At 45.5% G+C, this 24,071-nt stretch overlaps 2 protein-coding genes across 2 annotated transcripts in view; both read right to left on the bottom strand.

The window, feature by feature from the left end:
* LOC119943426 (platelet-derived growth factor receptor alpha-like) overlaps positions 1–24,071 on the bottom strand; it is a 75,533-nt gene that overhangs the window by 46,853 nt on the left and 4,609 nt on the right. Inside the window, 2 exon segments of the mRNA XM_038764399.1 lie at positions 20,631–20,806; positions 22,181–22,369. Of these exon segments, the coding sequence (XP_038620327.1) occupies positions 20,631–20,806; positions 22,181–22,369 (365 nt within the window).
* Positions 22,324–24,071, bottom strand: part of LOC119943328 (kinesin-like protein KIF21A) — a gene marked incomplete at its 5' end in the record, with an annotated part of 41,401 nt that continues 39,653 nt past the window's right edge. Inside the window, one exon of the mRNA XM_038764225.1 lies at positions 22,324–22,369. The remainder of the gene's footprint in view (positions 22,370–24,071) is intronic.

The following is a 24,071-nucleotide window of genomic DNA, read 5'->3' as shown; positions in this document are numbered from 1 at the left end:
CTAAAATCCCTCCTGTTCCTCCTCCTCCTCCACCTCACGAGACCTCTCCCCAGGTCCCAACCTCACAACAACATCCACCATAGTACCAGAGCACTTTTTGTTCCTCTCAGCACGCATTCCCTGTGGCTCAATCACTTAGTAATTCACTTCTTCACTTCACTGTGCTTCTCTCTGCCCATCTCCTCCAATGACACTAGAAGTAGTAGTACGGGTATTAAGCAGCGTGGCTCAGTGGAAAGAGCCCGGGCTTTGGAGTCAGAGATCACAGGTTCATAATCCCGGCTCTGCTGCTTGTCAGCTGTGGGGCTTTGGGCAAGTCACTTCACTTCTCTGGGCCTCAGTTACCTCATCTGCAAAATGGGGATTAAGATTGTGAGCCCCACACAGGACGACCTGATCACCTTGTATCCTCCCCAGCGCTTGGAACAGTGCTTTGCACATAGTAAGCACTTAACAAATACCGAGCTCATTATTATTATTATTATTAAGCAGTTAGTGTATGAACTAGGCACTGGGAAAGAGTACACAGATGGGGATTAGACCCAGTTCCTATCCCTGAAAGGGCTCGAAATCTATGAGGACAGAGACCATGCGTTTTTCCTCCGTCGTACTTTCCCCAGTGCTTTGTACAGTGTCTAGCACCTAGGATGGTGCTTTACCCCCACAAGGAACTGAGTAGACTCCCAAGGCGGTACTCCTCCCCCAGTAGGCGCTTAATCGATTGATGGAGGGGGTGTCTCCGCCACTTGGTCTCCCTGTCCATCGGGCCTGAGGTCGTGCCTCCGGTGCTCTGCACACAGTAAGTGCTCAATACCTCAGTCCTCCTACCTCACCTCCCTTCTCTCCTTCCACAGCCCAGCCCGCACCCTCCAATCCTCTGCTGCTTATCTCCTCACCGTGCCTCGTTCTCGCCCGTCCCGCCGTCGACCCCCAGCCCACGTCCTTCCCCTGGCCTGGAATGCCCTCCCTCCGCACATCCGCCAAGCTAGCTCTCTTCTTCCCTTCAAAGCCCTACTGAGAGCTCACCTCCTCCAGGAGGCCTTCCCAGACTGAGCCCCCTTTTTCCTCTCCTCTTCCCCATCCCCCCACAGAGGGGCCCTGAGCCATCCCAGGTTTCCATTTCTAATCAACACCGGGATGATCCAACCCGTGTCCCCCGTCCCCACCCCCACAACGGAAGGTGACCAGCAGGGAATGAGCCAGCTAGGAGCTGACCACATCCCTTCCATCCAAGACAAACATCTTCCTTTTCCCTTTGATATCGCCCTCCCGACTCACAGATACCAATAATATTAATAATTGGGATACGTGCTTACTATGTGCCAAGCACGGTGCTAAGTGCCAGGGTAGATACAGGATAATCTGGTTGGATACATTTGTGTGTAGCTGAAAAAATCCCAGCCACTACCCTCTCTCTCTCCCCGCCACAATCCCCAACTCTTCTGGACTATGGCTCGTCTAGCCTGTGAGCCCGCTGTACTAAGCGCTTAGTACAGTGCTCCGCACACAGTAAGCACTCAATAAATACGATTGATTGATTGATTGTTGGGATGGGATTTGTCTCTGTTGTCGAATTGCACTTTCCAAGTGCTTAGTACAGTACTCTGCACACAGTAAGCGCTCAATAAAAATGACTGAATGAATGAACTCACTCTCTAATAATGATTAGAGAAGCAGTGTGGCTCAGTGGAAAGATCAGGGGCTTTGGGTTCAGAGGTCATGAGTTCAAATTCCGGCTCTGCTAATTGTCAACCGTGTGACTTTGGGCAAGTCACTTAACTTCTCTGTGCCTCAGTTACCTCATCTGTAAGACGGGGATTAAGACTGTGAGCCCCGCGCCATAGGACAACCTGATCACCTTGTAACCTCCCCAGCGCTTAGAACAGTGCTTGGCACATAGTAAGCGCTTAATAAATGCCATCGTTATTATTATTATTATTACTATTGTACTTTTTAAGCACTTACTATGTGCCAAGCACTGTTCTAAGTGATGGGATAATTACACGAGTTTATTAGATTGGACACAGTCCCTGTCCCACACACAGCTCACAATCATCCCCAATTTACAGATAAGGTAACTGAGGCCCAGACAAGTGAAGTGACTTGCTCAAGGTCACACTGCAGATGTGTGGTGGGGCCGGGATTCGAGCCCAGGTCGTCAAACTCCCTTCTCTCTTTCTCACACTAATCTCTCTTTCTCATGCTCATCTCTCTCTCATTCATTCAATCGTACTTATGGAGCATTTACTGTGTGCAGAGCACTGTACTAAGCGCTTGGCAAGTACAAGTCGGCAACATATAGAGACGGTCCCTACCCAACAACCGGCTCACAGTCTAGAAGGGGGGAGACGGGCAACAAAACAAAACATGCGGACGGGTGTCATCAGAATAAATAGAAGTAAAGCTAGATGCACATCATGAACAAAATAAATAGAATGGTAAATATGTACAAGTGAAATAAATAGAGTAATACATCTGTACAAACATATATACAGGCGCAGTGGGGAGGGAAGGAGGTAGGGCGGGGCCGCGGACGCGCCCCTCGCCCGGCCGGCCCTCTGCGCCCACTCTGGTCTCCACTGCCCGGACCCGCAGAGGCGGAGGGGGTCATCCCACCGAGGCCCAACTCTGAGGTCCGAGGAACTAGCAGATCCACACTACACCCAGACAATTCCTCTCCACGCCCTTCAAATGATAGTAATAATAATAATGACCTTTATTCAGCGCTTACTATGTGCAAAGCACTGTTCTAAGCGCTGGGGAGGTTACAAGGTGATCAGGTTGTCCCAAGGGGGGCTCACAGTCTTCATCCCCATTTTAATAATAATAATGATGGCCTTTATTAAGCACTTACTAAATGCAAAGCACCGTTCTAAGCGCTGGGAAGGTTACAAGGTGATCAGGTTGTCCCACGGGGAGATCACAGTCTTCATCCCATTTTAACAGTAATAATGATGGCCTATATTAAGCGCTTAGTACGTGCAAAGCACTGTTCTAAGCGCTGGGAAGGTTACAAGGTGATCAGGTGTCCCACGGGGGGCTCACAGTCTTCATCCCCATTTTAATAATAATAATGATGGCTTTTATTAAGCGCTTACGACATGCAAAGCAGTGTTCTAAGCGCTGGGAAGGTTTCATGGTGATCAGGTTGGCCCATGGGGGGCTCACAGTCTTCATCCCCATTTTAATAATAATAGTAATAATGATGGCCTTTATTAAGCGCTTGCTACGTGCAAAACACTGTTCTAAGCGCTGGATGTCTGGTAAGCGCTGGGAAGGTTACAAGGTGATCAGGTGTCCCACGGGGGGCTCACAGTCTTCATCCCCATTTTAATAATAATAATGATGGCTTTTATTAAGCGCTTATGACATGCAAAGCAGTGTTGTAAGCGCTGGGAAGGTTTCATGGTGATCAGGTTGGCCCATGGGGGGCTCACAGTCTTCATCCCCATTTTAATAATAATAGTAATAATGATGGCCTTTATTAAGCGCTTGCTACGTGCAAAACACTGTTCTAAGCACTGGATGTCTGGATGTCTGCCCGCCACCTAAAGCTCAAGATGTCCAAGACTGAACTCCTTGTCTTCCCTCCCAAACCCTGCCCTCTCCCTGACTTTCCCATCTCTGTTGACGGCACTACCATCCTTCCCATCTCACAAGCCTGCAACCTTAGTGTCATCCTCGACTCCGCTCTCTCATTCACCCCTCACATCCAAGCCATCACCAAAACCTGCCGGTCTCAGCTCCGCAACATTGCCAAGATCCGCCCTTTACTCTCCACCCAAACTGGTACCCTGCTCGTTCAAGCTCTCATCCTATCCCGTCTGGACTACTGCATCAGCCTTCTCTCTGATCTCCCATCCTCGTGTCTCTCCCCACTTCAATCCATACTTCATGCTGCTGCCCGGATTATCTTTGTCCAGAAACGCTCTGGGCATGTTACTCCCCTCCTCAAAAATCTCCAGTGGCTACCAATCAATCTGCACATCAGGCAGAAACTCCTCACCCTGGGCTTCAAGGCTCTCCATCACCTCGCCCCCTCCTACCTCACCTCCCTTCTCTCCTTCTCCAGCCCAGCCTGCACCCTCCGCTCCTCTGCCGCTAATCTCCTCACCGTACCTCGTTCTCGCCTGTCCCGCCATCGACCCCCGGCCCATGTCATCCCCCGGGCCTGGAATGCCCTCCCTCTGCCCATCCGCCAAGCTAGCTCTCTTCCTCTCTTCAAGGCCCTACTGAGAGCTCACCTCCTCCAGGAGGCCTCCCCAGACTGAGCCCCTTCCTTCCTCTCCCCCTCGTCCCCCTCTCCATCCCCCCATCTTACCTCCTTCCCTTCCCCACAGCACCTGTATATATGTATATATGTTTGTACATATTTATTACTCCATTTACTTATTTATTTATTTTACCTGTACATATTTATTCTATTTATTTTATTTTGTTAGTATGTTTGGTTTCGTTTTCTGTCTTCCCCTTTTAGACTGTGAGCCCACTGTTGGGTAGGGACTGTCTCTATATGTTGCCAACTTGTACTTCCCAAGCGCTTAGTACAGTGCTCTGCATATACACTAATACAGTAAGCGCTCAATAAAAGGACTGAATGACTGAATAATAATGATTATTATGGCATTTGTCAAGCGCTATGTGCCAAGCACTGTTCTAAGCGCTGGGGAGGATACAAGGTGATCAGGTTGTCCCACGGGGGCTCACAGTCTTCATCCCCATTTTACAGATGAGGTCACTGAGGCACAGAGAAGTGAAGTGGCTTGCCCAAGGTGACACAGCAAACAAGTGGCGGAGCCGGGATTAGAACCCACTTCCTCTGATTCCCCAGCTGGAGCTCTTTTCACTGTCAGCCAGTTTTCAGTATTGAGTACTGACTGTGTGCAGAGCACTGTACTAAGCGCTTGGGGGAGTACAATGAAATAATATAAGAGAAAAGGGGGAGATAGACAGTGATAGAAATAAATTACAGATACGGATGCGAGTGTCGTGGGGCTGGGAGTGAGGATCCATTCAATCGTATTTCAAACGTATTTACTGAGCGCTTACTGTGTGCAGAGCACTGTACTAAGCGCTTGGGAAGTACAAGTTGGCAACATAGAGAGAAGGTCCCTATCCAACAGTGGGCTCACAGATGAATAAAGGGAGCACGTCAGGGTGATGCAGAAGGAATCTTTCAGTGGCTCAGTGAAAAACAGCATGGGGTCATGGGTTCGAATCCTGGCTCCTCCACTTGCCAGCTATGCGACTTTGGGCAAACCATTTAACTTCTCTGTGCCTCAGTTCCCTCACCTGTAAAATGGGGACGAAGACTGGGAGCCTCAAATGGGACAACCTGATCATCTTGTATCCTCCCCCGGCGCTTAGAACAGTGCTTTGCACATAGTAAGCGCTAAATAAATGCCATTATTATTATTATTATTATCCCCTGTGCCTCAGTTACCTCATCTCTAAAATGGAGATGAAGACTGTGAGCCCCACGTGGGATAACCTGATCACCTTGTATCCTCCCCCAGAGCTTAGAACAGTGCTTTGCACATAGTAAGTGCTTAATAAATGCCATTATCATTACTAATAGAAAAAACAAATTACAGGTACGGATGCAAGTGTCGCAGAGCTAGGAGTGGGGATGAGTCTTTCACGAGGAGTCTTTCATTCTTTCGATCCTATTGCTTGACAAGCTGCTTCGTAGTACAGTACTTAGTCCAGTGCTTTGCACAAAGTTGGCGCTCAATAAATACGACCGAATGGATGAAATGGCTGCACACTGCCCGTCAAACTCAGGTTTCTCCAGAGTTGTGGGGTGTTTAGGGTGTTTTTCCCCCAGTGGCCGAGCCCCGAGTCCCGCCCTCGCCCGTGGGGTGCAGGGTGCCCTCCCCCATCCCCTCTCCGCACATAATAATACTGATGGCATTTATTAGGCGCTTACTATGGGCCAAGCACTGTTCTAAGCGCTGGGGAGGTGACAAGGAGCTCAGGTTGTCCCACGGGGGGCTCACAGTCTTCATCCCCATTTCCCAGATGAGGGAACTGAGGCCCAGAAAAGTGAAGTGACTTGCCCAAAGTCACAGTGGCAGAGTCGGAATTCGAACCCATGACCCCTGACTCCAAAGCCCCTGCTCTTTCCACTGAGCCACGCTGCTTCTTTAATAATAACAATATCATATTGTAATAATACTGATGACATTTATTAGGTGCTTACTATGTGCCAAGTACTGAGCCACACTGCTTCTCTAATAATAATATCATATCATAATGATATCACATAATTATAATAATATCATAATAATACCGATGGGACTTATTAGGCACTTACTATGTGCCAAGCACTGTTCTAAGCACTGGGGAGGTTACAAGATCAGGTTGTCCCATGGGGGGGTCGCGGTCTTCATCCTCATTTTCCAGACGGGGAACTGAGGCCCAGAGAAGTGAAGTGACTTGCCCAAAATCACACAGCCGACACGAGGCGGAGTTGGGATTTGAACCCATGACCCCTGACTCCAAAGCCCATGCTCTTTCCACTGAGCCACACTGCTTCTTTAATAACAATATTATATCATAATAATATTATCATAATAACATTGATGGCATTTATCAGGCACTTACTATGTGCCAAGCACTGGGCCATGCTGCCTCTCCAATAACAATAATAATAATAATACCAAATCATAATAATAATATCATAACAATACTGATTGCATTTACTAGGTGCTTACTATGTGCCAGGCACTGTTCTAAGCGCTGGGGACGGTACAAGATCAGGTTGTCCCACGGGGGATCGAAGTCTTCATCCCCATTTTCCAGATGAGGGAACTGAGGTCCAGAAAAGTGAAGTGACTTGCCCAAAGTCACACGGACGACACGTGGCGGGGGCGGGATTCGAACCCATGACTCCTGACTCCAAAGCCAGGGCTCTTTCCACTGGCGCGGCCGCCAGAGGGCGCGCCCCCCCCACTCCCCGCTCAGAGCATCTCGGCGCCGCCGCCGCCAGAGGGCATCTCCTCCACTCCCCACTCAGAGCATCTCGCCGGCACCGCCGCCAGAGGGCGCGCCCCCCAACTCCCTGCTCAGAGCATCTCTCCGACGTCGACGCCAGAGGGCGCACCCCCCTCATCCCCCTGCCCGGGCATCCCGCCGGTACCGCCGCCAGAGGGCGCCCCCCACCCGGCCACCACCCCCTTATTCATTCATTCATTCATTCAATCGTCCTTATTGAGCGCCTACTGTGTGCCGAGCACTGTACTAATCGCTGGAGAAGTACAAGTTGGCAACAACGGGCTCACTAGTGTAGAAGGGGCCTGGCGGGCAGGGTGGGGGAAGCCGGCGGCCAAGGCCCGGGAGCCGCGGGGGGAGGAAGGGAGAGAGAAAGGACGGGGTGGAGAGTGGACATTAAAGGCTGGAGTGGCTCGGTGGAAAAACCACGGACTTTGGAGTCAGGGGTCATGGGTTCAAACCCCAACCCCGCCACGTGTCAGCTGGGTGATTTTGGGCAAGTCACTTCACTTCTCTGGGCCTCAGTTCCCTCATCTGCAAAACGGGGATTAAGACTGAGCTCCATGTGGGCCAACCTTATCGCCTTGCAACCTCCCCGGCGCTTAGAACAGTTCTTTGCACATAGTAAGTGCTTAATAAATGCCATCATTATCATTATTCTCTGTGCCTCAGTTCCCTCATCTAAAACGGGGATGAAGACTGTGAGCTCCACGTGGGCCAACCCGATCACCTTGCAACCTCCCCGGCGTTTGGAACAATGCTTTGCACATAGTAAACGCTTAATAAATGCCATCATTATCATTATTCTCTGTGCCTCAGTTCCTTCATCTCTAAAACGGGGATGAACACGTGGGCCAACCCGATCACCTTGCAACCTCCCCGGCGCTTAGAACAGTGCTTTGCACTTAGTAAGCGCTTAATACATGCCATCATCATTATTCTCTGTGCCTCAGTTCCCTCATCTGTAAAACAGGGATGAACACGTGGGCCAACCCGATCACCTTGCAACCTCCCCGGCGCTTAGAACAGTGCTTTGCACATAGTAAGTGCTTAATAAATGCCATCATCATTATTATTCTCTGTGCCTCAGTTCCCTTATCTGTAAAACGGGGATTAAGACTGAGCTCCACGTGGGACAACCTGATCACCTTGCAACCTCCCCAGCGCTTAAAACAGTGCTTAGCACATTCATTCATTCATTCAATCGTATTTATTGAGTGCTGCGTGCAGAACGCTGTACTAAGCGCTTGGGAAGTACAAGTTGGCAACATGATTAAGATTAAGACTGGGCTCCACGTGGGCCAACCTGATAACCTTGCAACCTCCCCGGCGCTTAAAACAGTAATAACAACTTAATAAATATTGTTATTATTATTATTATTATTATTCCCCCAGCTCCATCACACTGCCCGGCGCACCCCCGTCGGATGCCGTCCTGCCCCGGGGCCTCGGCACTCATTCATTCATTCATTCAATCGTATTTACTGAGCCCTAGTAAGCGCTTAATAAACGCCATTATTATTATTCTCTGCCTCAGTTCCCTTATCTGTAAAACGGGGATGAAGACTGTGAGCTCCACGTGGGCCAACCTGATCACCTTGCAACCTCCCCGGCGCTTAAAGCAGTTCTTTGAACAGAGTAACGACTTAATAAACACCATTATTATTATTATTATTACTATTATTATTATTATTCCCCCAGCTCCATCACACTGCCCGGCGGACCCCCGTCGGATGCGGTCCGGCCTCGGCACTCATTCATTCATTCAATCGCATTTACTGAGCGCTAGTAAGCGCTTAATAAATGCCATCATTATTATTATTCTCTGGGCCTCAGTTCCCTTATCTGTAAAACGGGGATGAAGACTGTGAGCTCCACATGGGCCAACCTGATCACCTTGCAACCTCCCCAGCGCTTAAAACAGTTCTTTGCACATAATAATAATAATGGCATTTATTAAGTCGTTACTATTATTCCCCTAACTCCATCACACTGCCCGGAGGATCCCCGTCGGATGCCGTCCCGCCCCGGGGCCTCGGCACTCATTCATTCATTCAATCGCATTTACTGAGTGCTAGTAAGCACTTACTAAATGCCATCATTATTATTATTCTCTGGGCCTCAGTTACCTTATCTGTAAAACGGGGATGAAGACTGTGAGCTCCACGTGGGCCAACCTGATCACCTTGCAACCTCCCCGGCGGTTAAAACAGTTCTTAACACATAGTAACGACTTAATAAATGCCATTATTATTATTACTATTATTATTATTCCCCCAGCTCCATCACACTGCCCGGCGGACCCCCGCCCGATGCCGTCCTGCCCCGGGGCCTCGGCACTCATTCATTCATTCAATCGCATTTACTGAGTGCCAGTAAGCGCTTACTAAACACCACCATTATTATTATTCTCTGTGCCTCAGTTCCCTTATCTGTAAAACGGGGATGAAGACTGTGAGCTCCACGTAGGCCAACCTGATCATCTTGCAACCTCCCCGGCGGCTAAAACAGTTCTTTGCACATAGTAATGACTTAATAAATCAAGTAATCAATCAATCAATCAATCATATTTATTGAGCGCTTACTGTGTGCAGGGCACTGTACTAAGCGCTTGGGAAGTACAAGTTGGCAACATATAGAGACAGTCCCATTATTATCATTATTACTATTACTATTATTATTCTTCCCCCAGCTCCATCACACTTCCCGGCGGACCCCCGGCGGATGCCGTTCCTCCCCGGGGCCTCGGCACTCATTCATTCATTCAATCGTATTTACTGAGCGCTAGCAAGCGCTTACTAAATGCCATCATTATTATTATTCTCTGGGCCTCAGTTCCCTTATCTGTAAGCTCCACGTGGGCCAACCTAATCACCTTGCAACCTTCCCGGCGCTTAAAACAGTTCTTTGCCATTATTATTATTATTATTATTACTATTATTCCCCCAGCTCCATCACACTGCCTGGTGGACCCCCGGTGGATGCCCTCCCATGCCCCGGGGCCTCGGCACTCATTCATTCAATCAATCGTATTTATTGAGCACTTCCTGTGTGCAGAGCACTGTACTAAGCGCTTGGGAAGTACAAGTCGGCAACATAGAGAGACGGTCCCTACCCAACAGTGGGCTCTATCGTACTTATTGAGCGATTACCGTGTGCAGAGCACTGTACTGAACACTTAACTCGAAGGCCAGGTGTGGCACTGATGGCGGCCCCCTCATTCACCACGGAAAGGTTGCAGATATTGTTTGCATGTACGCGGTTCTGTTGCCATATCTGGTATGGGCCTCAGACCCTGCAGCCCACTGGCTGGGTCCAGGAACCAAACCAAATAGGGAGATAGACTCCGCCCAGCTCTGCACCAAATCTGTACCTAATCTGCACCAATCCAGTCCCCACTGTTTTCAAATCTACCAATCACTGTGATCAGCAACAGCAGTATATAAGCCCATTGTATCGGGCTCTCGGGGCCTTTTCCCTTAAGGAAAGGAACCCGCTGGGTGCGTTACCCCCTATTCGGTCTTCGGCCTTACCAATAAAAACTTTATTAAAACTTTCTACCGGTCATAGGTACCGGGGGATACTAACTGGTTCCAGCACCCCAAAAGAGGAACGTTTTTCACCCGTTATGGGATAAGTGTCCTCAATTCCAGGCGACTCCCCATTGGGTTGCCTGCTGAACACCAAGAATAAGGACAAGTTTGGTTTGGCTGATTTAAAATGCCAGCAACTGATTTTCTTGTGCACCACGAAATGGCCCCAGTATAAATTAGAGGATCAGGAGGTCTGGCCCGAATATGGGTCCGTAAGTTATAATACCATTTTCCAGCTGGACTTATATTGCAGCGGTTAGAGAAATGGTCAGAAATCCCTTATGTCCAAGCTTTTATGGCTTTGTCCCAGAGCCCTGAAGGAAAAAACTGCCGCATGTGTTTTTCCTGGGCCCAGTTGCTGGCAGTGCTGGCACTCTGCAACAGGAATTCTCATTTTCTGTTAGGATCCAGCCTTAGTCGAATCAGGGTCTCCGGCAGCTACAGTGGAACTCAGGTCTTGAGCAGGAGAATCAGGGGCACTCGGTTTTCGACTAACCTCCCCTGCTACTCTATCAGGCATGGGTCTTACTTGCGGCCCAAGAGCTGTTACCTGAAACAGTGAGGAAAATGCATCATTCGCCTCCTCTTTGAAGTCATTCCATTTCTCTCCAAAGTCACAAAGATTTCCCGGAAGTAACTGGAAGTTCTGTTCCCCTACCTCTTCGGTTTTATGTCGAAGAAACCACTTCTTGATTTCTTTTCTGAGCTTCCAAAAGCCTGAATTGATCGCTGTAAATAATATCAAATAAATCAGGAGTGAAAACAAAGGAAAATCTAGTGTTTACTTTTTATGCTTTTCCCTTAGACTGTAAGCTCACTGAGGGTAGAGCTTTTACCAACTCTGTTGCTCTCTACTCTCTCAAGCACATAATACACTGCAGATAATACGCACTAAATAAATACCACGGATTCACTGATTGCCCGTGTGTATCTTCTTTCTCTGTCACCTCCCCACCCCAACTACGTATATCTTGTTTATCCATTCAAGTGTCTATTAGAGTGTACACTCTTTTACAGCCGGGTATGTGTATCTGTGTTTCTGCGGTTGGTACTTCCCTAAGTGCTTAGTACAGTGATTTGTACTCAGTTGATTATATTTGTATTTATCATATTTATTGAGCGCTTACTGTGTGCAGAGCACTGTACTAAGCGCTTGGAAAGTTGTCCCGAGGTGACCCTTGGGTACCGGCCATCTCAAGGTCAAAAGCTATCTCGTGACCACCTGAGCCAGCAGGCGAAACTCGGAAGTGAGGGTGGGATACTGCCCCCACGACCAAATCTGCTAGAATGACAGCCCAAGCTGGGAATACAAGAAGGTGTCCCTCGCCCCCGTGCCAATCAAATTAGGTATGGAGGAGGGGGGAGGGCAGAGATTGGATAGACTGAGGCCGGAAGCTAGAAATGGCCTAGGGGCACAGGCAATAAATACCTGTTGCCTCTGACCTTCGGGGTCAGAACACCAGGACACGCAGCAGCAGGAGTGGCCGCTGCAGTAGCAGCAGCCTACGTGTCTCTCCCTGCCCAGAAGGCCAGATGCCTGCTCTACAACCAGAACCAACACACTGAGGCAAGGGCCGTGGGACGGGTGAGTGTCTCGTGGGTGGGACCCAGGTACCCCGCTGCTGATGGGAATTATGAGTGGATTCCTCCCATGTAGGGAGAGCACATTGTGAGAGCTAGCCGCCCACCACGTGCGCGGGTAATGTAATGAATTCTTCCCATGTGGGAAAGTAAGTGGATTCTTCCCGAGTGGGAAGTGCACACGTGTGAGAGCTAGCCGCCTCACCCACGCACGATTAACGTATGATTGTGTTCCTCCCGTGTAGGGAAGCTCTAATATTGTTAATTGATTATATTCCTCCCGAAAGGGAAGTTCAATCCATTGCGCCTAAACAATTACATAAATTCAATTCGCCTCGCGGAATAAATTTTATATAAAACTCAGGCTTTCCGTCCCCGGCCTCTCTTTCTCTCTTGCCTTGCCGATCACTGATCGAACCCATCCCCGGACGACGGATGACAGAAGTACAAGTTGGCAACATAGAGAGATGGTCCCTCCCCAACAGTGGGCTCACAGTCTAGAAGGGGGAGACAGAGAACAAAACAAAACATCTTAACAAAATAAAATAATTAGAATAAATATGTACAAGTAAAATAAATAAAATAAATAGAGTAATAAAATAAATAGAGTAATAAAGTAAATAAATAGCTTACTGTGTGCAGAGCACTGTACTAAGTGCTTGGAAGGTACAGTTCAGCCACAGATAGAGACAATTCCTACCCAACAATGGGCTCACAGTCTAGAAGCCGGGGAGACAGACAACAAAACAATCAATCAATCAATCAATCGTATTTATTGAGCGCTTACTATGTGCAGAGCACTGTACTAAGCGCTTGGGAAGTACAAATTGGCATCACATAGAGACAGTCCCTACCCAACAGTGGGCTCACAGTCTAAAAGGGGGAGACAGAGAACAGAACCAAACATACCAACAAAATAAAATAAGTAGGATAGAAATGTACAAGTAAAATAAATAAATAAATAAATAGAGTAATAAATATGTACAACCATATATACATATATACAGGTGCTGTGGGGAAGGGAAGGAGGTAAGACGGGGGGATGGAGAGGGGACGAGGGGGAGAGGAAAGAAGGGGCTCAGTCTGGGAAGGCCTCCTGGAGGAGGTGAGCTCTCAGCAGGGCCTTGAAGGGAGGAAGAGAGCTAGCTTGGCGGATGGGCAGAGGGAGGGCATTCCAGGCCCGGGGGATGACGTGGGCCAGGGGTCGATGGCGGGACAGGCGAGAGCGAGGTACAGTGAGGAGATTAGTGGTGGAGGAGCGGAGGGTGCGGGGCTGGGCAGTAGAAGGAGAGAAGGGAGGTGAGGTAGGAGGGGGCGAGGTGATGGAGAGCCTTGAAGCCCAGGGTGAGGAGTTTCTGCTTGATGCGCAGATTGATCGGTAGCCATCGGAGGTTTTTGAGGAGGGGAGTAATATGTCCAGAGCGTTTCTGGACAAAGATAATCCGGGCAGCAGCATGAAGTATGGATTGAAGTGGAGAGAGACACGAGGATGGGAGATCAGAGAGAAGGCTAGTGCAGTAGTCCAGACGGGATAGGATGAGAGCTTGAAAACAAACAGACAGACATCAACAGCATCGATATAAATAGAATTACAGGTATATACACATCATTAATAAAATAAATAGAATAATAAATTGTGGAAGATGAAAGAACATTGTAAAACCTGTCTTGTTAATTCAATCAGTAGTATTTATTGAGTGCTTACTCTGGGCAGAGCACAGTACTGAGCACTTGGGGGAATATAATAAAGAGAGTAGACACAATCTTTGCCCTCGAGAAGGGTAGAGCAGCACGGCCTAGTGGAAAGAGCACGGGCTTGGAAGTCAGTTCTAATCCCGGCTCCACCACTTGTCTGTTGTGGGACCTTGGGTAAGTCACTTCACTTCTCTGGGCCACAGTGACCTCATCTGTAAAATGGGGACTAATACTGTGAGCCCTATGTGGGAAAGCCCTATTGTGCCTGACCATTTAGATTGTTTAATAATAATGATAATTGTGGTTTTTTAATTTAATAATTTAATTTAATAATTAAAAGAAGCAGCGTGGCTTAGTGGAAAGAGCCCGGGTTTGAGAGTCAGAGGACAAGGGTTCTAATCCCAGCTCCGCCTCTTGCCTGTTTGTGTGACCTTGGGCAAGCCACTTCACTTCTCTGTGCCCCAGTTCCCTTATCTGCAAAATGGGGATGAAGACTATGAGCCCCATGTGGACAAACAGATCACTATGTATCTACCCCAGCGCTTAGAAGAGTGTTTGGCACATAGTAAACGCTTAACAAATACCATTATTATTATTATTATTATTATTATTTGTTAAGCATCTGTCATATAGTATGCCCTTAACAGTTAGCCCAATTATTATTTACAAGTTGATGCTTGTAAATACCATCATTTGATTCACTACAGCTTCTAATGTGCATGTTCAATTAGTATCTATGTGCTCTAGATAGAGAGGGAGATGGAGAAAGCAAAAATATGCACCTCTACCCAATCACTTATATACACAGGTACATTTTAATTCATTTTGATTTACTCTTTAATTTACTTTATATATATATCTATATACAGATACATAAATATGTATTTACCTCTATATTTGAAAACCTGCCCATCTGTTTCATTGGGTTCCTGTTTTATTTTGGCTCTTTTGCAAAATACTTTGCAAAAAAAACTTTTTTGTAAAAACTTTGTCTTTGCTCCACAACAGTCTACAACCTCCTTGTTACTGCTGTGCTCTCCCAAGAATACATACAGAAGCTTTTTTTTTTAAGATTATTTTATGGGGTGTAAGAATTCTTAAAGTGTTCTTACGTAAAATAATCTGACTATGCTTAATTACCTGGTTGCTCCTGAACTGAATTTTTTTTTCCTTCATTGGGAATTGCTAACCAAAGAGTGGTAATCAAGGAGGGGAAGTCATGAAGTAACATTTTTATTTAACATGTAAAGTAAGACCCATGTGGAGTCAAATTTAGAAGGTTTTTTTGTGTTTTTTTTGTTTTTTTTTTACCAAGAATAACCTCTTTTGGTCCCAGAGGAGCAAACTGGAATGAAGCCTACATCAGTAGGCTTGCTAATAAGAATTATGATACAATTATACAATTTGCTTCACTATTACTATTTATTTTCATTTCATCAGTGGAATTTGGAATCGTCTACATAAATGCATATTTTTAAATGGTAGCCGCAGAAAATAATATATCTTATTGGGCCCGGATTTCAAAATTTTAACAATGTTATTTATTCATTCAATCGTATTTCATTCATTCATTCAATCGTATTTATTGAGCGCTTACAGTGTGTCGAGCACTCTACTAAGTGCTTTGGAGAGTACAATACAACAGACACACTCCCTGCCCACAACGAGCTCACGGACTACAGGGGGAGACAGACATTATAGAAACAAATAAATTACAGATATATAAAGATATGCAGCAGATATGCTTCAGGGAAGCAGCGTGGCTCAGTGGAAAGAGCACAGGCTTGGGAGTCAGAGGTCATAGGTACAAATCCCGGCTCTGCCAATTGTCAGCTGTGTGACTTCGGGCAAGTCACTTAACTTCTCTGTGCCTCAGTTACCTCTTCTGTAAATGGGGATTAAGACTGTGAGCCCCCTTTGGAACAATCTGACCAACCTTGCAACCTCCCTGGCGCTTAGAACAGTGCTTTGCACATAGTAAGCACTTAATAAATGCCATCATTATTATTATTACGAACATATGTGCTGAGGGGATGGGAGGGAGGATAATTCTATTTATTTATATTGATGCCTGTTTACTTGTTTCGATGTCTGTCTGCCCCCTGCCCCACCGACTGTAAGCCCGTTGTGGGCAGCAATTGTCTCTATTGCTGAACTGTATTTTCCAAGTGCTTAGTACAGTGCTCTGCATTCAGTAAGTGCTCAATAAATACGACTGGTTGAATGAACTAATGAATGAATGATGGAGGATGAAAGAAAGGAGCAAGTCAGTGATGCAGAAGGGAGTGGGAGAAGAGGAGAGGAGGGCTTAATCAGGGAAGTTTTCTTGAAGGAGGTGTTATGTGATTATCTCCCTTACCGGAAGATGTTAAAGAATTTGCTTGTTCTTGCAAACATTCTTTAATACTGGCAGAGGCAGAATAGCAGGCACCAATAGTCTTAGCCAGGATGGCATGCATGCTTTGTGGGTTTTTTAAAAAAAATTATTATTCTTAGTCAATTGATAGAAGACCTTCTTGAGGTAGGTTTTGGAACCTATGATATCGCAAGAAGCTTCAAGATCATTCTAACTTCTGGCTGAGGCCTTGAGGAGTGTCCGAACACTTTCTCATATTGTTCTTCTTATATCTCCCGGACTTTTAAATAATAGTAATAGTATTATAATTATTAAATTATTATTAGCATTACATGCAAACACTGGGATAAACTACAAGAGAATCATACCGGAACAGTTCCTGTCCCACACCGGGTTCACAGTATAAGAGAAAGAGAGAACAGGGTTGTTGTTTTTTTAATCACCATTTTACATTCATTCAATTCATTCAATCGTATTTATTGAGCACTTACTGTGTGCAGAGCACTGTACTAAGTGCTTGGGAAGTCCAAGTTGGTAACATATAGAGATGGTCCCTACCCAACAATGGGCTCACGGTCTAGAAGTTTACAGATAAGGAAACCAAGGCGCAGGGAAGTTAAGTGGACTTCCCAAATAATAATAATAATGATAATAATGATGGCATTTATTAGTCACATGGGGGTCCAGACTCCCAGACTCATGCTCTCCCCAATAATCCACAATGCCGCCTTCTAGGTGGGAAGGTTCTCTATTGTAAATTCACCACTACCTCTGTTGGCAGTTCCAGACAGCTTCTTCCTATTACGATTCCCAGTTTTCAGTGGCACGTGGCAACTGTGGCTGTGACAATTTGAAACCCACATAGGAAAAGTAGATCCTGACAAGTCCCAGAGGAGTCAGCGAGAGGCCCGTCTGGGTGATGGGCTGAACTAAAGCCGCTATTTCAAAACCAATAAGCAGCGTGGCTCAGTCACGGGCTCTGGAATAAGAGGTCATGGGTTCAAATCCCAGCTCTGCCAATCGTCAGCTGTGTGACTTTGGGCAAGTCACTTCCCTTCTCTGTGCCTCAGTGACCTCATCTGGAAAATGGGAATTAAGACTGTGAGCCCAGTGGGAAAACCTGATCAGCTGGTAACCTCCTCAGCGCTTAGAACGGTGTTTTGCATATAGTAAGTGACCACCTTGTAAAATGCCATTATATAAAAAAGATCAGTTTCACTGCCTAAAATCAGACTGCAATCAATGAATCGATCAATGGTATTTACTGAGTGCTGTATGCAGAGCCCTGTGTTAAGCACTTGGGAGAGTAGAGTACAAGAGTTGGTAGACACGTTCCCTACCCACGGGGACCTTACAATCTATAATCAACGTGGAAACCAGCATGACCTAGTGGAAAGAGCACGGGCCTTGGAGTCAGAGGACCTGGGTTCTAATCCCGGTTCTCCTACTCGTCTGCTGTACGACCTTCGACAAGTCACTTCACTTCTCCATACCTCAGTTCTACACCTGCAGGAAATGGGGATTCAAAAGACTACGACCCCATGTGATGACTAGGACCCCACGCTGAGAGGCAGCGTGGCTCAGTGGAAAGAGCCCGGGATTTGGAGTCAGAATTCATGGGTTCAAATAATAATAATAATAATAATAATAATAAATAATGGCATTTATTAAGCGCTTACTATGTACAAAGCACTGTTCTAAGCGCTGGGAAGGTTACAAGGTGATCAGGTTGTCCCAAAGGGGGCTCACAGTCTTCATCCTCATTTTACAGATGAGGTAACTGAGGCACAGAGAAGTTAAGTGACTTGCCCAAAGTCATATAGCTGACAATTGGCAGAGGTGGGATTTGAACCCATGACCTCTGATTCCAAAGCCGGGGCTCTTTCTACTGAGCCACACTGCTTCAAATCCCGGCTCCGCCACCTGTCAGTTGTGCGACTTTGGGCAAGCCACTTAACTTCTCTGTGCCTCAGTCCCCTCATCTGTAAAATGGGGATTAAGACTGTGAGCCCCCCGTGGGACAACCTCATCACCTTGTAACCTCCCCGGCGCTTAGAACAGTGCTTTGCACAGAGTAAGCACTTAATAAATGTCATCATTATTATTATTATGTGGGACAAGGACCGTCTGATCTACCCCTGCGCTTAGAACACTGTTTGACACACACAGTAAATGTTTAACAGATTCCATTAAAATAAACAAAAGCAAAACCAAAAAATGTATGGGGGCATTACCTTTCATTTAATGTAACATTACTATTAATCATAAAAAATATAGATAATTCAGGAAATAATAATTATCCCATAACTTTTTCCCAGAAATTCCACAGATAATAATAATCATAATATCAGTAATGATGGCATTTAGTAAGCACTTACTATGTGCAAAGCACCGTTCTAAGTGCTTGATTCCACTAACACAGTGATAGCAGTGTCCTAGAGTTAAAAATCCTCCAACTCATGTCTCGTTTATGTTGGTCTTCTTTAAGCTACGCAATCTCTCGGTTTCTTCGAGATTGTCATCTTGTTCTTTCATTTGTTTCATTAAGCGTACCTATAGAGGTAAGCAAGACGAGCTCATTAATACTACATTTCCACATTAAGGAACATGGGAAGTACAACAGACGGCCTATGATCTACCCTGACTCACAGCTTCTTCAAGCCCTCCCTCAGCCCTACAGCACTCGTTCATATTCATTCATTCATTCAATCGTATTTATTGAGCACTTACTGTGTGCAGAGCACTGTACTAAGCGCCTGGGAAGTACAAGTTGGCACCGTATAGAGACGGCCCCTACCCAACAACAGGCTCACAGTCTAGAAACAGGCTCACGGTCTAGAAACAGGCTCACACTCATGTCCACAGCTGTCCATTATTTATTTATCAATCAATCAATCAATCGTATTTATTGAGCACTTACTGTGTGCAGAGCACTGTACTAAGCGCTTGGAAAGTACAAGTTTGCAACATATAGAGACAGTCCCTACCCAACAGTGGGCTCACAGTCTAAAAGGGGGAGACAGAGAACAAAACCAAACATACTGACAAAATAAAATAAATAGAATAGATATGTACAAGTAAAATAAATAAATAGAGTAATAAATATGTACAAACATATATACATATATACAGGTGCTGTGGGGAAGGGAAGGAGGTAAGATGGGGGGATGGAAAGGGGACGAAGGGGAGAGGAAGGAAGGGGCTCAGTCTGGGAAGGCCTCCTGGAGGAGGTGAGCTCTCAGTACGGCCTTGAAGGGAGGAAGAGAGCTAGCTTGGCAGATGGGCAGAGGGAGGGCATTCCAGGCCTGGGGGATGACATGGGCCGGGGGTCGATGGCGGGACAGGTGAGAACGAGGTACGGTCAGAAGATTAGCGGCAGAGGAGCAGAGGGTGCGGGGTGGGCTGTAGAAGGAGAGAAGGGAGGTGAGGTAGGAGGGGGCGAGGTGATGGAGAGCCTTGAAGCCCAGGGTGAGGAGTTTCGGCCTGATGCGCAGATTGATTGTTAGCCACTGGAGATTTCTGAGGAGGGGAGTAACATGCCCAGAGCGTTTCTGGACAAAGACAATCCAGGCAGCAGCATGAAGTATGATAGACATTATATTAATGCCTATCTCCCCAACCAAACTGTGAACACGTTCCCTGCCTCTGTTATACAATACACTCCCAGGAGGTTAGTACAGTGCTCTTCACACTGTAGGTGCTCAATAAATATGACTGATTGGCCGAGATTGTCTAGGTTTAGGGCTACTGCCTCTAAGTAGCCTTCTCCACCACCGACTTGCCTTTCTAGTCTCACCTCTGCCTTCCTGTTTCGGGAAACTGCCATGGCTCTCTAGACCTATTTTCCCCACTCTCCACCCTACAATGTGGAGTAGGAGCCATTGGCAAGTGACTGATTGGAGATTCCCATCAGGGAGGTGAGAAAGGAGGAGTGCCTGCACACTTTTTACCCTTAATGTATGTTAATGTGTTAAAACTATTCTGAAAATTTTACAAGCACCTGCACACTTTTTACACTTAATGTACGTTACTGTTAAAATTACTCTGAAAATTTTACGATAGAAAATTGTATTCAATGACCTGAAGTTTTGATTAACTTGGATCATACATTTCCCACAAATAGCTGATCTAAAATCTGCTATTCTCTTGTGATTTTAATGTCCACACAGGAAAATCTATCTTCCAATGTGACACAAAAGGTTCCATCCTAGATGGCTGAAAAATGTCTAACAAGGAACAGTGAATTTTTAACTCTACTGAATGACAGCCAATCTATCTGTAATCATAACATCAGGTCAAAGCATAGCATTTGCAATTAAAAATGGAGAACACTTTGCAATCTCCTAGCTTCGCTCTAAATGCCAAGTTTCCCAAACTCCAAATTTAGTGTTTCTTTCAAAGAAAATCTATACCTTTGCCTTTTTCATTTCTGTCGCATCCTGCTGCAATTTCTTCAGCTGTTTTTCATATTGAGTTTGACTTTTCAGCACATGTGCATGATCTTTCTGAGCAGTCTGGAGTCGCTGAAGTTCTTTACTCATGGTCTGCGGCTTATTATATTCAGATTTAACTTTTTTGGCTTTCTTTTCTGAACAAGATTCCACCAGGCCTTAATGACAAAAGGAAATTTTCTTCTATTAATTTTTACGTAACTTTAGAATTCACGACGAGAGATAATTCAATGACCTCACAACTACTTCTGATAGCCTGAGAACATTCTCTAGTCCTCTCACGCTTAATTGTCATTTTGACCGTTGCTATGTTAGATTTCCCAAAGAAAACCCAAGACATGATTTTACGTGGCCTAAATTTAATAGATGAATAGAGTATTCTCAATATTGAAAACATCAATGATGGTCAAATCAAGAAGACTGAACTGACCACTCACTGTGTGCAGAGCACTCTACTAAGTGCTTGGGATAATACAATACAAACAGAGTTGGTAGATATCTTTCCTGCCCACAAAGACTTTATAGTATAGTGGGGGAAACAGACATTAAAATAAATTGGCAGATCTGTACATAAGTGCTGTGGGGCTGAGGTTGGGGTGATTATCAAGTATTTAAGGGTTACAGATCCAAGTGAACAGGCAAACATCAAGCATATTAAGGGGTACAGATCCAAGAGCATAAACAAAGCAGAAGGGAGAGGGGGTAGGGGAAATGAGGGATTAGCTGAGGAAGATCTCTTGGAGATGTGACTTGAATAAAGTTTAGAAGGTGGTGAGCTGGGTGGTCTGTCACATCTGAAGAAAAAGGGGAGTTTCAGACCAGAGAGAGGACGTGGGCAAAGGATTCAGTGGTGAGAAAGATGAGACTGACGTACATTGAGTAGGTTGGCATTAGAAGAGCAAAGTGTGCAGATTGGTTGTAGTACGAAATTCAGAAAAGATAAGGTAGAAGGGGACAAGTTGATTGAGTTCCCTAAAGCCAACAGTAATGAGTTTCTTTTCGATGTGGAGGCTTGTGGAATTTAAGCGCTTACTATGTGCCAGGCACTGTACTAAGTGATGGGGTGGATATGAGCAAATTGGGTTAGGCGCTGTCCCTGTCTCACGTGGGGCTCACAAACTTAATCCCCATTTTAAAGATGAGGTAACAGAGGCACAGAGAATTTAACAGGCTTTCCCAAGGTCACACGGAGGACAAGAGGAAGAGCCGGGGTTAGAAGGTAGGTCCTTCTGACTTCTGGGTCTGTTCCCTACTAACTAGACCACGTTAACTTCAGGGGTGGTGAGGTGCAGGGAGACGTGAACAGAACTTTTTTTATTAATAGTATCTATAAAAACACTATAGGAGTTTACAATTCTGAAATAAACAGCAAATCAACTTGATCTAGATAGGACACTTGTTCTAATGCACATTTCACGTAGGTCTTACTTGAATTTTTCTTCCCTTAAAAAAATGGAAATGGGAAAATAAAATCACACATAAAGAAAATTGCGTTAAGTTCCAGTTCTTACCTAAATTCTGAAGCACTTGACCTTTTTCGAGCCGAGTATTCCGAATTTTACGCTGCAGCATCATTACTTTCTCATCGTACTGCTTCTTCGGGGTCTGCAGCCTTCGCTGACTGTTTTCGAGTCCATCGATCAGCTTTGGCTTTATTGCAATTTCACAAGTAATGTTGGCTAAGTCTGCCTGGTAATTAGCTATTTCAAAAGAAAAGAAAAGAAAATCAATAGGCATATGTCAAAAAGGTGTTCCTGAAATGAAGAGAGGCAAATAAGAGAACAGAAAAATGACCATTTCTAATTCACTCAGGGTGTAACATGCGAGTTATTTGGGCACACCACACAGAGCTTGAAGATACTGACTGCTCTCAGGGCCTGAGACATCAGATACCAACCGTATTAAGGATGAAAAGGAACAACATATTGATTAAATGGAATAACGGGCCAAACAAAACATTGTCATCTGTGAAGCTCAGGAAACCCTGTGGACTTATTTGGGACAGCAGACTTATAATATCCTCCTAGGGGATAGAGACAAGAAGGCCCTGAAGAGCCTGGCGTCGACACTGAAGATACAGGCTCCCGAAAATTGGAAAATGCTGCAAATCTTCAGCATTCTGTTCCCTTCGATTGTCATAGATATGAATCATCTATTGAAAACCAAGTGGGAAGGAGGAGTGGGCGGGGCCAGATAAACAGTGAAGAAAACAAGGCCATGTGCATGTAGACTCAGGGCAGCCCTGACAACCACTGACAACTAGAGACAGCAGATATCAGGGACCAGGGGGAGCAGACTGCCCACTTAGAACATTAACTCATTCATTCATATTTACTGACCACTTCCTGTGTGCAAAGCAGTTTACTAAGCACTTGGGACGGTACAATATAACAATAAACAGACACATGCCCTGCCCACAACAAGAACACGGATTCCGGGGCTGAGTTTCAGCTGGTTCTGGTTTACTTCTGACAGATGACGCTTTTTTAATAGTAATAATGATCATGATGGTATTTGTTAAGCGCTTATTATGTGGAAGTCACTGTTCTAAGCGCTGGGGGGATACAAGGTTAACAGGTTGTACTGTCCTCTCCCAAGTGCTTAGTACAGTGCTCTGCATAAAGTGCTCAATAAATATAATTGACTGACTGATCTTTTCTTCTCTGGATGAGAATGGCTTTCTTGAACTTTCTCCCTCAAGAGCACACAATCTTCACACACCCAGAATAGAAATATCTAAAGTGCCAGATATTTTTAACCATGATACACATTTTTACTCCAGATAGTTAGGTAAAGTCTATTAAAACCTTTAATTTCTTGATCATTTAGCATTCTATGGGGTCTTTTTCTGTCGGGCCACAAATATAGAAAGCAATGAGATTAGAATCAGTGCTGGATTAAGGTTTGGAATAACAAAAATGCATTCTTGTGGGGAGAAGCAACATTCTTAGATTATCCTCCCTCACTTTCATTCAGTTGTACTTCCCAAGCGCTTAGTACAGTGCTCTGCACACAGTAAGCGCTCAATAAATACGATTGATTGATTGATTCAATCGTATTTATTGAGTATTTACTGTGTGCAGAGCACTGTACTAAGGGCTTGGGAAGTACAAGTCGGCAACATATAGAGATGGTCCCTGCCCAACAGCGGGCTCACAGTCTAGAAGGGGGAGACAGACAACAAAATCAATCAATCAATCATATTTATTGAGCACTTACTGTGTGCAGAGCACTGTACTAAGTGCTTGGGAAGTACAAGTTGGCAACATATAGAGACAGTCCCTACCCAACAGTGGGCTCACAGTCTAAAAGAAAATAAAACAAAACATATTAACAAAATAAAATAGAATAAATATGTACAAGTAAAATAAATAAATAAATAGAGTAATAAATATGTACAAA

This window comes from Tachyglossus aculeatus, chromosome 22, assembly GCF_015852505.1.
Source record: "Tachyglossus aculeatus isolate mTacAcu1 chromosome 22, mTacAcu1.pri, whole genome shotgun sequence".
Classification (NCBI taxonomy): domain Eukaryota; kingdom Metazoa; phylum Chordata; class Mammalia; order Monotremata; family Tachyglossidae; genus Tachyglossus; species Tachyglossus aculeatus.
The sequence above is the reverse complement of the archived record's forward strand: the minus strand, read 5'-3'. Positions and strand labels throughout refer to the sequence as shown.